Here is a 15194-nt window from a genome sequence, read left to right on the forward strand (position 1 = left end):
GAAACACAGTGTGAGCTCTCCCTCGTACCAGGGAGGGGAGCTCTCATCTGCATTAAGTCATGCCCAGTCCTGTAAATTACTGAGGATGTGCTGCATTGCCGAAGATGTACACTAAACACCTATGTTACGCATCCTATTTTTTTCTTTTTCTCCCTATGGGATGTCTTTGGTCAGTTCAGCATTTGTTGCACATCTCTAACTGCCCTTGAGATAAGTGGCTTGCTCAGGCTATTTCAGAGGCAACGACATACACACCAAACCACGTCAGGGCAGGAGACTTCCCTCCTGAAGGGTTTAACAATACATGGACAATGGCTGTCGCTGTCACCATCAGAGACTTAGCTTTACATGTTTATTAATTGAATTTAAATGCCACTGGCTCCCGTGATAGGCTATTAACATGGTCCCCCTGGATGGCTGGTCTAGTGACAGCACCATATTGCCAAAGATTCAAATGTGAAGAGATTGTAACGATTCCCCAATATGTGTATTGGTATTTTAAGGCTGCCTTCAGGTTGGATGTGTATGAAATGAGTTTACTTAACAGGACATTTAAAAAGATGGTCAGACTATGCTGATGAAACGATATTTTCACTTGGGATGGTTCTGACTGGGACTTTTCGTGACAGAAGGATAAGTGACAGCACCCGTAGTCCTGTTGCAACATCAGTTAAGGAATCCCATTTGCTTCATGACACCATTCCTGTTTTCCCATTCTTAAAGATGCTGGACATGCGAGATGCAGCTTGTGGAATCAGTCAGAAATGCCAGAAATCCAATCCCACATAATCCCACCATTAACACAAAAGTGTACTTTCCAACAAGAACACTGAACAACATTCAGGGGCTTGAACCTTGGTTAACTTTCTGCTAATACTCCAGCTGAGGTCATCTAATGCAGGTCAGGAATTGTAGCTGACAGCTTTCAGTTCGCACCAATCAGTTACACACTAACCAAAGCCTGACCACAATGCCTTAAAATTCTAAATGATCAGCTGAAGGGTTCCCATTTGTACTCACCAGCGAAAGCAGCAAAAGTGCTCTGTTCAAGCAGATCACAACATACGTAGCTGACGCGGTTAGCTAATAGTTCCATTAAATTGCTTGATCTCAGGTATACCTCACTAGGACGTAGATACGCTGAACAAAATCCTGAGCCATTCTCAGCTGGGCTGGAAGTTGGTAACCATGACAGAGTTGTAAGATAAATTGCAAAAGAAGAATGAATTTCGTTCTTTAGGATTTTATCTTGGCTGTCAAAGAGTCTGGCTGTGCAATACTGAGAGAATCTGCAACTGGAACGGAGAATTAACAGAAGTTAATTTTGAGAATATTGAAAATACTTCATTGCTCGAGCCAGGCACCTTCCTCCACCAGCAGTAATTACATTTAGCTGAAGAAAAAGCATTGAATGTATTCAAGAGGAGACTAGATATAGCACTTGGGGTGAATGGGATCAAAGGTTATGGGAAGAAAGTAGGATTAGGCTGTTGAGTTGGATGATCAGCCATGATCATGTAGAATGGCAGAGCAGGTTTGAAGGGCTGAATGGCCTCCTCCTGCTCCTATCCTCTATGTTTCTATGCAACAGCCTGGCTATTAATTCAGTCTTTCCATGAAACCATAAGGAAGATCACAAAGACTTCACAGTGCAACAGATGATAAAATTCTCACTACATATTCCTAGTGAATGCTCATATTTGTCAACTTAGTTCATAGTAAGTTGTTACATGAACAGATGGGGAAAATATTTTCAATGTATTTATGGGGAAGCTAGATCAATGTATGGGAGGAGGGGAAGGGAAGGTTAGATGGGGTTAGATTAAAAGGAGCGTAAGGAGGTTAATGGCCTATTTCAGTGCCTCAGGCTCAATGGAGTGATGTATCATATGAGTTAATTTACAAATTATCTCTGATCTTGGCATAAAAATGAAAATCTAGTTAGCACACAGTTAGGTCCTTTCCACAGCATCAGGAGGAGATGTGTTGCGATTCTCTAACGCAGGGAATGACTGGTTCTAATCAGGTATTGAGAAGATGGAGTTCCTGAAGAGGCATGGCACAATTTGAATTGTCATTTTGCACATCCCCACCTCAACTGCAAAATGGTTGTTTGTTCAAAACCCTACAACTTTGCGCGACTGAACAAAAGAGTAAAAGAAGGATGAGAGAAAGAGGAGAAAGAGGAAGCAAACATTGGAGAAGGAGGAAAGAGGTAAACTTTTAAAAAAAATAACTTTGACATAAATACTGAGGGACTGCAACGGCACACAATTAACTTACCCAGAGTCCCAGTTTCTGTCAAAAAGTTTCAGCAGTTTAATCCTCTGTTGGAATTTCATCTGATCAGGCAGAGCTTCTGTAGTCAAGAGGCTGTGAAGCTCCTGACAGACATAATCTTCCACAATGTATGTATTATCTGCTGTGTTGGGCCACAAATCAGAGACACGTGCCCACGGGCTAGATGCCTACAAATATTTCAAAAAGAAAACAAAACCTACTTAAGCTGGAAATTTCTAACATCTATCAACAAAACCCAACTTCAGCATCGGTGACAACTGTCCATTTTCCCAGCTCTTTATTCCAGAGGTACTAAGATCCCCTACCTATTAGTGCTACAGTTTAGGGACCAGGACTGGGGCCAACCAGTCAATATATCACTAAGAAACAGCTTCACTGACTCAGTCATCAAGGGAGAGCTGACAGAAACCTGCAACGGGAAAGTGACTCACACACGACTGCTGGGTTAGTGTAAATTCGACTGTGTGGGGCCAAGAGAAGGGGGAGGTGGTTTGTGAAACACTCACAGATCAGATGGGCTGAACAGCCTGTTTCTGGGCTGTTAAGTACACACTGTGTACGTAAATGCAATCAAATTCGGGTAAGTACTGCAAGTAAAATGATAATAAGATTAATAATTAGTTTAACTAACCAGTTCCTGTTTTGTGAAAGTGCACTTTTTCTTTTGAAAAACAAACAAATCCTGAACACCAAGGGAACTGAAAAAGGTCCTCCATCCTTCAGAATCATTATCGGTCTGCAGGTAGCATGAGTCCAATAGTACCCAGTCAACACCTGCACATGCAAAAATATAATTACAACTCATCGTGGACACAGAAGGGCTTTATCAGCACTTGCCACCATCCAGCACACTCTACACATTTTGACTGATATGTCCCAAAAGATACGTGCCCTATCGGAATTCCATCACAGCCACCAGCGTCTTCCCTGGACTGACCTATCCCCTCCCTACCTCCCCACCCACACCTTCTCCACCTATCTTCTTTACTCTCCATCTTCGGTCCGCCTCCCCCTCTCTCCCTATTTATTCCAGTTCCCTCCCCCCATCCCCCTCTCTGATGAAGGGTCTAGGCCCGAAACGTCAGCTTTTGTGCTCCTGAGATGCTGCTTGGCCTGCTGTGTTCATCCAGCCTCACATTTTATTATCTTGGAATCTCCAGCATCTGCAGTTCCCATTATCTCTCGCGAGATGGGCCCGTTTTGTATCAGCATTGTCAGATACTGGCCACAAGGAGGCACCAAGCACCTCTCCACACTGGAAACAGGACAGGGAGCTTTCCATCTCTCAGTTGCTGGTCACAGACGACCACCAGCATAGCTCATCTTGTCTGACCACTCTGGGCAGACCAGAAGCAGTAAACAGACCACACAGAGGAGGGAGAAATGCATGGATTGTCTGAAAGACTCATTTATAATGCACTCAGTGCTAAATTCAACACCTCAAATTCGCTGTTAATCAATCACAGAATACAGAATTTAGTTTATTACTCTATCTGACAGTTCAGAATTAGCCTTGTGCAACGCCACTTATTTGCTGTAACACATTCCAGTGTCTAATATCCATTTATTTCCCCCATTTCCACATCCCCAAGTTTGTTTTTTTACCTGGAAGATCCACCGGTAAATTGATGGTATTCTTGTAGTTACATGTAAAGTTGACATTAACATGTAATGGGCAGACAAAGCCCTTGTTAGTAAGCACTGGAATGTATGGTCTAAACTGCTGTAGCTCATTATCCTGGCAATGCTTCTTGAGGAAGATGCTGTAGCTGATCACAATACCCTGAGACTTCTCCTGGGAAGAGACAATGATAGAGAGGGGAGGAGAAACAAATACATAATGTGAACAAATGTGACTGTATAATCTGGAGGTTATAACCAACACCAGGTTTTGGGCGAATAAGCCCAAAACGACATCCACCCGTTTCAGTAAAGTTACACACTGAATGACAATATCCCTCATGCCCCCATGACCAATCAAAAGCAAACCAAATTACTGTCATGACATAGAACGCTTTCAAGGTTATAAAAACAACTTATATTCAGCACATTCGGGTAATCATGCATCATTTTGCAAAGGAGTTTAAGGAGGGAATCCCAACGACATGACCAATATGATCACAATCAGGGACCTTCAAAAGGCCAGATCTGGAGGAGCAGAGATCACAGCGGGTTGTGGGGCTGCAAGGGATTACAGAGTTAGGGAGTGGTGAGATCTTAGATTAATGTGAGCCAAGGACAGTAATCTTAAAATGGAGGTGTTGCTTAGGGCATCAAAATAGGTCAACAAGGCTTAGATATAGGCATCAATATCTTGTGTACAGCATGAGTTTCTGGGAGGCTAATCATGGCTGTATCTGAAGAGCCAAGTCCACAGAGGTATCAAAGGCCTGGATGTAGGTGCCCTGAGGCAGGGCAGACTCCGGTCATATCACAGATGTGGAATTAGCCAGTCTCGGTGGTGAGACAGCACGTGGTCAGAATCTTATCGCAGAGTCAAACACAACACCTAGTGTGTAATGTTCTTTCAGCTTCACAGAATTGCTAGGGACTGAGCTCATAGTGTGACAGAAGACAATGGTTAGCACTGCTGTCTCACAGTGCCAGGGACCCAGGTTCAATTCCAGCCTTGGGTCACAGTCTGTGTGGAGTTTGCACATTCTCCCCGTGTCTGCGTGGGTTTCTTCCGGGTGCTCCGGTTTCCTCCCACAGTCCAAAGACGTGCATCTTGGGTGGATTGGCCATGCTATTTTTTTCCAGCGATGTGCAGGCTAGGTGGAGTAGTTATGGTAAATGTGGGGTTATGGGGATAAGGTGTCAATGCTAGGTATGGATGGGATGCTTTTTGGAAGGTCAGTGCAGACTCTATGGGCTGAATGACCTCCTTCTGCAGTGTACGGATTTTATGGCAATGACTTCAGTCTTTTTAATATTTAGCTGTGTATATTTCTGCTCACCCAGTAGCGGATGTGGACAAGTTGTCTGACAAAAATAAAAGAAACAGTGAAGGCATCGAGGGAATGGTGTTGAGGTACAGGCTGGGGTCATCAATGTACATGAGGAATCTGATGTGGGTTTGGGGGAGAGGCCTGGAGGAAGGTAGTGCATCAGCGGCCGTGAACGTGCCTAGCAGAACTCGGAATGACAGTTTACCCCGATTAAACAGGTAGATCGAGATTTGTAACTTTGCCATAAACAGTTTCAAAACCATGACACAAGCAAAAACTTCACTGTAAGGATTCAAAACTGGAATTCCGGGCAAGAGGCAATAGCAATATCAAAGATTTTGGAGAGGAAAATGAGATAAGGATGGATTGGTGGTTTGAGTGCGAAAAGTGGAACCTTTTTTTGGCATCCTTATTTTTAAATTACATATTTAGGGTGGCACGGTGGCTCGATGGTTAACACTGCTGCCTTACAGCACCAGGGACCCGGGTTTGATTCTCGTCTCGGGTGACTGCCTGTGTGGAGTTTCTGCTGGGAGCTCGGGTTTCCTCCCACAGGCCAAAGGTATGCAGGGTAGGTGGACTGGCCATGGGAAATTACCCGTAGTGTCCAGGTATGCATAGGTGAGATGGGTTAGCCATGGGACACGTAGAGTTACAGGGATAGGTGAGGGAGTGGGATGCTCTTCAGAGGAGTGGTGTGGGTTTGATGGGTTGAATGGTCTATTACCACACAGTAGGATTCTATATTCAGTGATGAAAATATGACTTGCACAGCAGGCACTAAATGTGACAATGTTGAAAGTGAAAAGTTTACCTTCCATTTTTGGTCCTTTACGGTGGGTAGAATGTACTCGAATATGACTTTCTCTGGTTTAAGATAATAAAGATCCATCCTTTCTAGAAGTTTGCGAACCTGGGAGTTACCCAGATTGTCCAGGCAGGTAAGCACATTGGGGTGGACAGTCTTCAGATCCCGATAAAGTTCCTGAATACCTGATTACAAAAGCAGATAGTGATGATTAGGATCAGTTTCAAACTGCAGATCATCTCAAAAAGCAAAAATGCAGTAATGCAGGATTGGTGACTCTAAACTTACAACTCAGCCTATCTTTAAAAGTTGCTTCCAAGTTTAAATGTATTCTAAGTCCGGGAAAACAGGATTTAGTATTCTCAGTTTGGTGGTTCTGGGGCTGCGATAATGATAGTGCTGAACACGTTTTAATATCAAGGACGAGTCATCGTTAAGAGCAGGAACAGACATATTGGCACAGGAAGAAGCAGATTGACAGCCAATTAATTCCAAAGTACACCCCAGCCACCTTTTAAGAGGATAGGTCACCTGCTGGTAGGCTGATGGCAAGGGTATTAATGTGAGCAGCCAGGCCAACAGAACATGTTCTGTATTTATCAGACACAGTTTCAAGTACAGCAGCAGAACATGTTCTGTATTTATCAGACACAGTTTCAAGTACAGCAGCAGAACAGTGATGCTCAGGTTTAGCAAGAAGGGGACAACAACAATAAAAAACATCTTACTGCCCTCGGTACCTTGCAGTAAACAGGTAACAGACAGGGCTCACTCATCAAACTATTCTGGAGGCTTCTGCCAAGTGGAGGGCATTGAGGGAAAGTGCACACAGCAGCAGAACAATATCTTGGTAAAACACCCCTCTCTCAAACAATGGGATAGTGTAGGGGGAGGGGCTTAGATTAGTTCACAGGTCGGCGCAACATTGAGGGCCGAAGGGCCTGTTCTGCGCTGTATTGTTCTATGTTCTAATACTGCATTAAGACATGTCTTGGCATTGGATCTTCAACAACACAAGTCATCCTTACCTAGCCCACGGTTTACAAATTGTTCATTCTCTTCATCATAGAGGGGGAAAAATATGGCTTGACCTTTCAGTGATCCCATACTTCCATCAGCAAGAGGAATGATTGGCACTGATTTCAAATCATCCAAGAGCTGATCTGTATTCCCATATTCTTGTTCGAGGCTGCGATAGTTACACACCAGTAATTTTGCAATCTTTTTCATGTCATCATCTGATAAAGAAATTGCAAAAGAAATTAAAATCTGAACTAAAATCAGAGACAAGGTTTTAAACTCTCCCATCGTCCCTCCCAAAATCTTACCTGATCTACATCATGGGTAAAGAGAGCACTAGCTTTATATTGAGCTACTTCTAAACTTCATAATTCTTCGTCTTTGAATTTGACACAATGTTGAGCTTCTTAAGTTCCCCAATGAAATTTATTTTCCTTAAGAAATAGCTGTTAAGTTAAGTACATTTAGATTTTCTGAACATTGTTTCTTGAATTTGAAAACTTGCTGGTGATCGGCATTATGAGTCTCGGCTTTCCACATTGGGAAGAGACTACAGGACTTAGCGTCTGAGTAGATTTGTACGGCTGACATGAATGAGCTAACTACATACAACAGCCGTGGATAAAGTACCAGTCAGACCTTTGGGTCCAAGTACTTTGTGTTTTTCTTTAAAAACCTGGCATTTTTAGTAAAAGATACAAATTTCCACAAGTTATAAAACTATAGCATCCTTGTGTTATTTGTGGTTAGTAACAGGGTTTCCTTGAGTCAGTTCAGCACCTCCAGGATTATCAAAGCTGTCAAAGATTCCACATTTTCCTTTGTTCAGCATGTATTTCCCCCATTCCTAAGTGCCCTTCAGCTTCAAGGGCAATTATGAGTCAACTACACTGCTGTGGGTCTTGAGTTACACAATGGCCAGGGCTGGTAAGGATAGCAGATTCCTTCCCTGGATCGACATTAATGAACCAGGTGGCTTTAACAGTGTGATGGCACCACTACTGAGACTAGCCTTACACTCCACATTTACTTCAGGGAAATTTGTTTTTATTTCCTTTAGAAAATGAAGGGGCTGGCTGAGCTTCTCTTCCACCTTTGGCTGCAGACCAGCTGCAATGTGTGTGTGAAAGTTTGGAAAGGTACCTGGGGTGAATGCCACAAATTCTCCTGGTAAACTGGAGGCAACCTGAAAATGTCAGTAACTCACCATCATGCTGTGATTTGCTAGTTGATGGTTAAGCATGGTACAATACACTGTTGTTTTGCAGTTTCTGAACAACTTATAAAAATCCACTGTGATTAAAAAAGGACAAGTTTATTACCATTAACAGCAGAACTGGTCTCTGTAACTTCCTTTGCAATGGCTTTTGTGACTGCAATAATATCGGTGCTGCAGAGTTTGTGTATCCCCAGGGCAGAAACCAGGGCTGGATTAAGTGCAGACTGTACCACTGGGCTCAGGTAAGCCAGATTCAGATGTTTCTGAAGGCGCTCTGGGGTGATTACTTCTTGTACCAAGGTATCATGTGTTATAGCCATCTGGGAAGGCAATCTGTATTCAGCCTTGCCATCTGCAACAACAAAAATGGAGACAGGATTAACTTAACAACTATAAAGAATGGCAGGCAACCAGTCACTGATTCCCCAAACAATGTAATGTTTGTCATAAATCCTCTTGTATAGGTTTACCGGTGGTGTTCTGTGTCTACCCAATAAGCATTGGCAATTCATATCAGATTGGAAGGCAGTTCCTTCATTAGCAATATTAAATCAACAGGAAATGGATTACTCAGGGAACAACAAAGGATTATCTGTTAACTGTAAGAATGAAAGTTGTTTACACATGTTCCCATTTTGCAGTTATCCAGGACAGGAGGGTGGGAGGGAACCGGCAGGGTGGAGGATTGGAGAAAGAAATGGCTTCATCAGCTGCAAACTGAACCCTCACCTGGATAAAAACAAAGTTGCTGGAAAAGCTCGGCAGGTCTGGCATATCTGTGGAGAGAAAACGGAGTTAACGTTTCGGGTCCGGTGACCCTTCCTCAGAATTGACCCGGACCTGAAATGTTAACTCTGTTTTCTCCTCCGCAGATGCTGCCAGACCTGCTGAGCTTTTCCAGCAACTTTGTTTTTGTTCCTGATTTGCAGCATCCGCAGTTCTTTTGGTCCTCATCTGGATAGTTTGTTCTGGATTTGTCCAGCTTGCAGGATATTAACAAATACTGGACTCCCTTAGTCCCAAAATCAAACATTCAAATAAGTCTGGCTGGTCAAACAGGCTGAATAGTGACAAACAGAGTTCAATCCTGACAAGTGTGAGGTAACGTATTTATGGAGGAGTAACAAGGCAGGGGAGTATATGATTAATGGTGGGACCATGGGAAGTACAGAGGATCAGAAAGACTTTGGTCTGCATGTCCAGAGACCTTTGCAGGCAGCAGGACATGTAGACAAAGATGGTTAAAGTAGCAATGGGATGCTCGCCTTCATTAGTCAAGGCAGAAGATTGAGAAAGTTATAATTAAGCTGTATAGAGCATTAGTCAGGTCACAGCTAGAGTAAAATGTGAAATTCCTGGTCACCCCACATTAGATAAAGTCACCATAATCCCCAAGGACCACTGCCTTGTTCTCTCTGTAGTGAGAGATGAGAGGTTTAACCCGAGGGTCACCACACCTCAGGCGGGGAGAGAGCATGAGAAGGCAGAGCTTCACGGTAATCTCAGGGTTGCCCCACTCTGGGAAGGATGCGACGGCACTAGACGGGGTGCAGATGAGATTCACCAGGATGTTGCCTGGGCTGGAGCATTTCAGCGATAAAGAGACTGGACAGGATGGGAACAAAAACAGAAACTGTAGGAAAAACTCAGCAGGTCTGGCAGCAACTGTGGAGAGAAAGCAGAGTTAATGTTTTGAGTGTGGAGGCACTTTTTCAGAACTGTTCTGATGAAGGCTCACTGAATTTGAAACATCAACTCTGCTTTCGACTCAAAACATTAACTCTGCTTTCTCTCCACAGATGCTGCCTGGCCTGCTGAATTTCTCCAGTTACTTCTGTTTTTGTTTCAGATCTCCAGCATCTGCAGGTCTTTATTTTATTCTAGATAGGCTGGTGAGGGAAAGCTGAGAGGGGGGAGCTGATGGAGGTGTGCAAAGTTATGGGGGACATAGAAAGAGTAGATGAGGAGGAACTTTTCTCCTTAGTACAGGGATCAGTTATCAGGGGTACAGCTTTAAGGTAAGCAGCAGGAGGTTTAGAGGGGATTTAAGGAAAAATATTTTCACTCAAGAGGGTATCTGGAACTCACTGCCTGAATGGGTGATAGAGGCAGGGACCCTCAAGACATTTAAGATGACTCTGACTCTGAAGAATTTTCTAGAAAACAGCATTACTTTTGTAGCCGAGTTCTTTTCATCCTTAAATCAGGTGTATTTATTCCAAACGGGCTACCAAGTGACATTTTTAACTCTTTTTAGTCAGTTCACAAGGACCATCTGCACAAATTAATGTTAAAGAAACACTATTTGGTCACTGCATTTCCATGGGAAGCTCTCTATATCTTACATACAAGGTAAGGAGGCAGTTAATAATTTGAATCTTAATAAGGTATTAATTCAATGAACAGATCGAATATATGCATGAAGAAGTTTTCCGACCTTTGTCTTCTATTGTGGGTAAACAGGCCTGTGCTTTAAGGAGCTGAATAATCTGCCCGGCAACAGGTTGAAAGAAATCCAAAATCTCATCAGGGAGTGGAATAAACTGCAGGAAGTGGCACAGACCTTCTAGTCCTTTGAAATTCGGATGGTTCTGTTTAAAACATTAACAAAAAATAGTGTAAACACACTAAAACTAATCTAAGTTAACAATAGAAATAAAACAAAAATCTTCCTGCAAAAACTTATATAACATAGTTAACGAAACATGAATCAATATAGCACTAGCCATTTGAAAAATACATAAATAAACTCCACACATTTTCATTATTGTTGCCCAAGGGCAGATTCACAATATATACCTCGAATCATCAGATCAAGTGCAATTCTTCTTATAGAATCACAGAATTGCTGTGGGACAGAAGGAAACTATTCAGTCCAGTGTATCTGCACACGGTCTCTCAGGATTTCAACTCAGTGTCAATTTCTTGGCTTCTCCCTGTAACACTGGACATTGATTTTTTTAAACATCGAATGCCCTCTTGAATATCTCAATATATCAAACTCTCCTTTAATAGATCAATTTCACACATTGACTTTTCTTTGCTGCCTTACACATAAGAAACTATTTGCTGTGAATTATTCTTAAAATATATCCATAATTAAAAATGACGTAACTTTCAGACGAGAGGTATATATGTGTTTTCAGAAGTAAATGCATTTCAGTTGTAATTAATAAAGGTTTAATTAATAAAGAATTGTAATATGTGGGCTAATCAAGGGAAGGTGAGGCAGTTGTGAAGAACGGATATAAGTTTCCCTGTTGGTGCTCAGTATAAGTATCAGCTCAGGTAACACGTCTCTTCAGTTGTGCTAAACCAGGGTAATATTTCTTTCCCAGAGCAGCCATCTTTGTGGTCACTCCTGACTAGATCTAATTAGTGTCTAATTAGATTAGATTCCCTACAGTGTGGAAGACCCATCCCCCTATAACCCACACACCCCTGAACACTACGGGCAATTTAGCATGGCCAATCCACCTAGCCTGCACATCTTTGGACTGTGAGAGGAAACTGGAGCACCTGGAGGAAACCCACGCAGACACAGGGAGAATGTGCAAACTCCACACAGACAGTCGCCTGAGGTTGGAATTGAACCCAGGTCCCTGGCGCTGTGAGGCTGCAGTGCTAACCACTGAGCCACTGTGCTGCTAATTATGGAAAATCACTCCTGGGACAGAGGATCACAGACAGTACCACGCTAGAGACTAGATTGCAAAAATGTGGGTAGGACCACGGGAGTGCTACACTGTCAAATGCTGTGCCTTTCTAATGAGACAGTGAACCAAGGACACTCTTAGAAGATGCTCCTGCATGAAGAGCAGGGAGTCAGTCCCTGAGACTCAGTTAATAGTTAAACCTTCAAACAACATCACTATAGTGTCCGTGATAATGGGAACTGCAGATGCTGGAGAATCCAAGATAACCACTATAGTGTCTGGTCATTATCACTTGGTTGTGAATTTGCATATGGAAACCTTCCTCAGAGTACATTATAGGCTAAGAAACATCTTTGGGATGCTGTGGATGTTACAGAAAGTGGATATAAATGCAAACTTTTTTAAAAATTGAGTTCTATGAATATGTGAAAAACCGGGCTTATATTAAACAGCCTGTCCACCTATCAAGGCTTTGGACTGACTCAAACCTAGCAGCATGGGCTGGTGTTCATTTTCAGTCTAAAGATCATCGGTTCCTATTTTAACATTTTAAGTGTAAACACTACATTATTTAACAGAAAGTAGAAAGAAATTACATTGAATGTTTCCATCGCTTTCAGAAACAGCTGTGGGATTTCAGAACGCAGCCACTGATTCCAGGGACTGTCACGGTCAATATCTTCACGGGAGGAAGGAATATCAAAGCCACCTATTGTAAAGAGAGAGAAGGAGGGTTTGTTTTTAATTTTTAAAGACCTTGTAAGTCCCAAGCAGTAGGAATTGGTGCAGCCAGTCACACTGCAGTCTCCAATCTGAAATCACTGATCACTCTGAAGGATGGGATGTTCCCTCTCGGTTGTGCAGACTGACACCAGGCTGGTCTCCTTCAGGAATTCATGTCAGGTTGCACACACTTTAGAAGTAAGGCCGCACAAGACAGAAACAAAATTTACGGTCAGGTCAAGGAAATGGTAAGTTATCCATTTCTAAAAAAAAAGTGCATTTTCTAAGCCTCAACATCCTTAACCTCCTGCATCACACTACAGCTAACTCACCAGGAATAACACAAACCACGGGCAGTCACACATCACACACTGCACATATAATCAACTCTGTCTCCAGGACAGCATGGAGTGATCTAGGTTTCTCCATTTTGGAGACTAGTGAGGTACTCCTACAATGTACCGACTCTACACATTGGCTTTAAAATAACTGGACAAAAGCTAATCTAATCTGAAACTATAAAAATTCTGGACTTGGTTATTAGAATAATGTTTGGTTCAGCTACTTGCATTGAGAAGTAGAAATACTGATGTTTGTGGAGTTGTTTATCCTGTTTGAGGGATCAACTATTTATGATCAATTTCTGAGGATTCTCAGAAACAAAACTTTTTTATTTTGAGGCATTTCTTTGCAATCTTGTAAAACTGGCTCTTAAAAGTTACTGTCAGTGATGAGATATAATTAATACTAGTTGAGGGTGGACATTGATTTATTTCACTGATTCAGTCTCTATACATAGACATCTATCGAACCTGTCCTGCTGTTTCCTCATCAACATTCGCAACAGTAAAAGATTTCACACCAATTACTGATAGTGCGTCTCAGTTTGGTTCATTTGGTAACACAAAGTCAGATCATGGGTTCCGTACTCAAACACAATCCAGGGTGGAATCTCAGTGCACTACTGAAAGAGTGCTGCATTGTTGGAGATGGCAGACATTGATGACAGACTTGAGAAGCAACAGGGAATTCTGGCTAGAGAGATAATGGGAACTGCAGATGCTGGAGAATCCAAGATAACAAAGTGTGAAGCTGGATGAACGCAGCAGGCCAAGCAGCATCTCAGGAGCACAAAAGCTGATGTTTCGGGCCTAGACCCTTCATCAGAGGGAATTCTGGCTAACTCCCTCTGTACTGAAAACAAATTAATCAAGCATTCAGCTCACTAGCTACCCGTATTCTGTATACCTGTAACAGTTCAGCATCTCAAAGGTAACTCACTGGCTGTAAAGTACTTGTGTATTACCTGTTGAAAGATTTTGCATTCAAATATTATTTTATTCTTTACAAGCCACTTTGAAATGCAGCCTGTCAGAGCTTCTTAAATGTGCTCATAAGAGATAGATTGTAGTATCATGCTATACTTTTCCTACAAGACAGACCTAGAGCAGAATTCAAATATGGGTTTGTATAAGCCAATCTAAGACTTTAACGATGTAAATTCACCAATCCTTAACTCCTGTGAGGAGCTCTACCTGAAAGGAATGAAGATCAAAAATAGAGCTGACAACCTAAAGTCTCTTCCTTGGAGTCCCTTTGAGTGCAGCATCAGTGAATTTGCTCTATAAACTCTCTGCCACGTTACTGCATGCTTTATGAGAAATGGGAAAACTCTGGCACATAAGCCTTGGTTAAAAAGTGAAATAAAACAAATACCTTGTATGATGAAGCGGAAACCGAAGCTCCTCAATGGTAAAAAGGCAAACACAGGCTGTTTCTCTGGCAGGCATCTCACAGCCAGTTTCCGCTTCTCCATGTTAAGTTTGAAGGCAAGAGCCAGTTCAGTGAGTTCCACATTGTCTTTAATCTGAAAACAGACAAAATTCAATTTCAAAGCATACAAAGATACTTAGATAAGTACTTGAATAGGAAAGGTTTGCAGGGGTATGGGCCAGGAGCAGGCAGGTGGGACTAGTTTAGTTTGGGATTATGTTCAGCATGGACTGGTTGGACCAAAGGGGCTGTTTCCGTGCTGTATGACGCTGTGACACTATCTCAATTTAAGATTACTTTGTTCGAAAGGGCTGTACAAGTAGCACACTCTGCTTTGTCTGTCTTGTGTTCCAGCAGGAAGTGGACTCCATTACTGTCAAAGCAATAGTTTCCAAATACTCCCCAGTTTTGACACAAGCTGGAGGATCAGCTTCCAGATCTCCTAATTCTTCCACTCTTTCCAGTGAGACTAACGCCAACCTCTATCTGAACTGCGCCTAGGTAATAAAGCTGAGATTTGAAAATGCAGAGCATGAGAGGGCGAAAGCAGATGCAAAACCCACCATTCCTCACCCTCTATGTCTGCAAGATGAATTGGCAGAATCTATATACTGAGACAAGGCATCCAAACATGTCTGATAGGTAGCTGATCTGTGTTAAAGGTCACATCACTTCTCATTGTCCAATGCAGTATTGCAGGCCCCACCATCTCTCCCACGCCGCTGGTGTTAATATGATTTCCCTGC

General features: G+C 42.5%; 1 protein-coding gene across 1 annotated transcript in view; it reads right to left on the reverse strand.

Annotated features, from left to right (window-relative positions):
- The window catches only part of wu:fj29h11 (uncharacterized), a 140884-nt gene that overhangs the window by 35992 nt on the left and 89698 nt on the right, over positions 1–15194 (reverse strand). Inside the window, exons 25-34 of the mRNA XM_059653587.1 lie at positions 14392–14542; positions 12549–12661; positions 10734–10887; positions 8400–8648; positions 7086–7295; positions 6064–6242; positions 3907–4096; positions 2933–3075; positions 2284–2468; positions 1021–1295 (exon numbers count right to left, since the gene is read on the reverse strand). Of these exons, the coding sequence (XP_059509570.1) occupies positions 1021–1295; positions 2284–2468; positions 2933–3075; positions 3907–4096; positions 6064–6242; positions 7086–7295; positions 8400–8648; positions 10734–10887; positions 12549–12661; positions 14392–14542 (1849 nt within the window). The remainder of the gene's footprint in view (positions 1–1020; positions 1296–2283; positions 2469–2932; positions 3076–3906; positions 4097–6063; positions 6243–7085; positions 7296–8399; positions 8649–10733; positions 10888–12548; positions 12662–14391; positions 14543–15194) is intronic.

The sequence above is a fragment of the Stegostoma tigrinum genome, chromosome 22 (assembly GCF_030684315.1).
Source record: "Stegostoma tigrinum isolate sSteTig4 chromosome 22, sSteTig4.hap1, whole genome shotgun sequence".
NCBI lineage: Eukaryota > Metazoa > Chordata > Chondrichthyes > Orectolobiformes > Stegostomatidae > Stegostoma > Stegostoma tigrinum.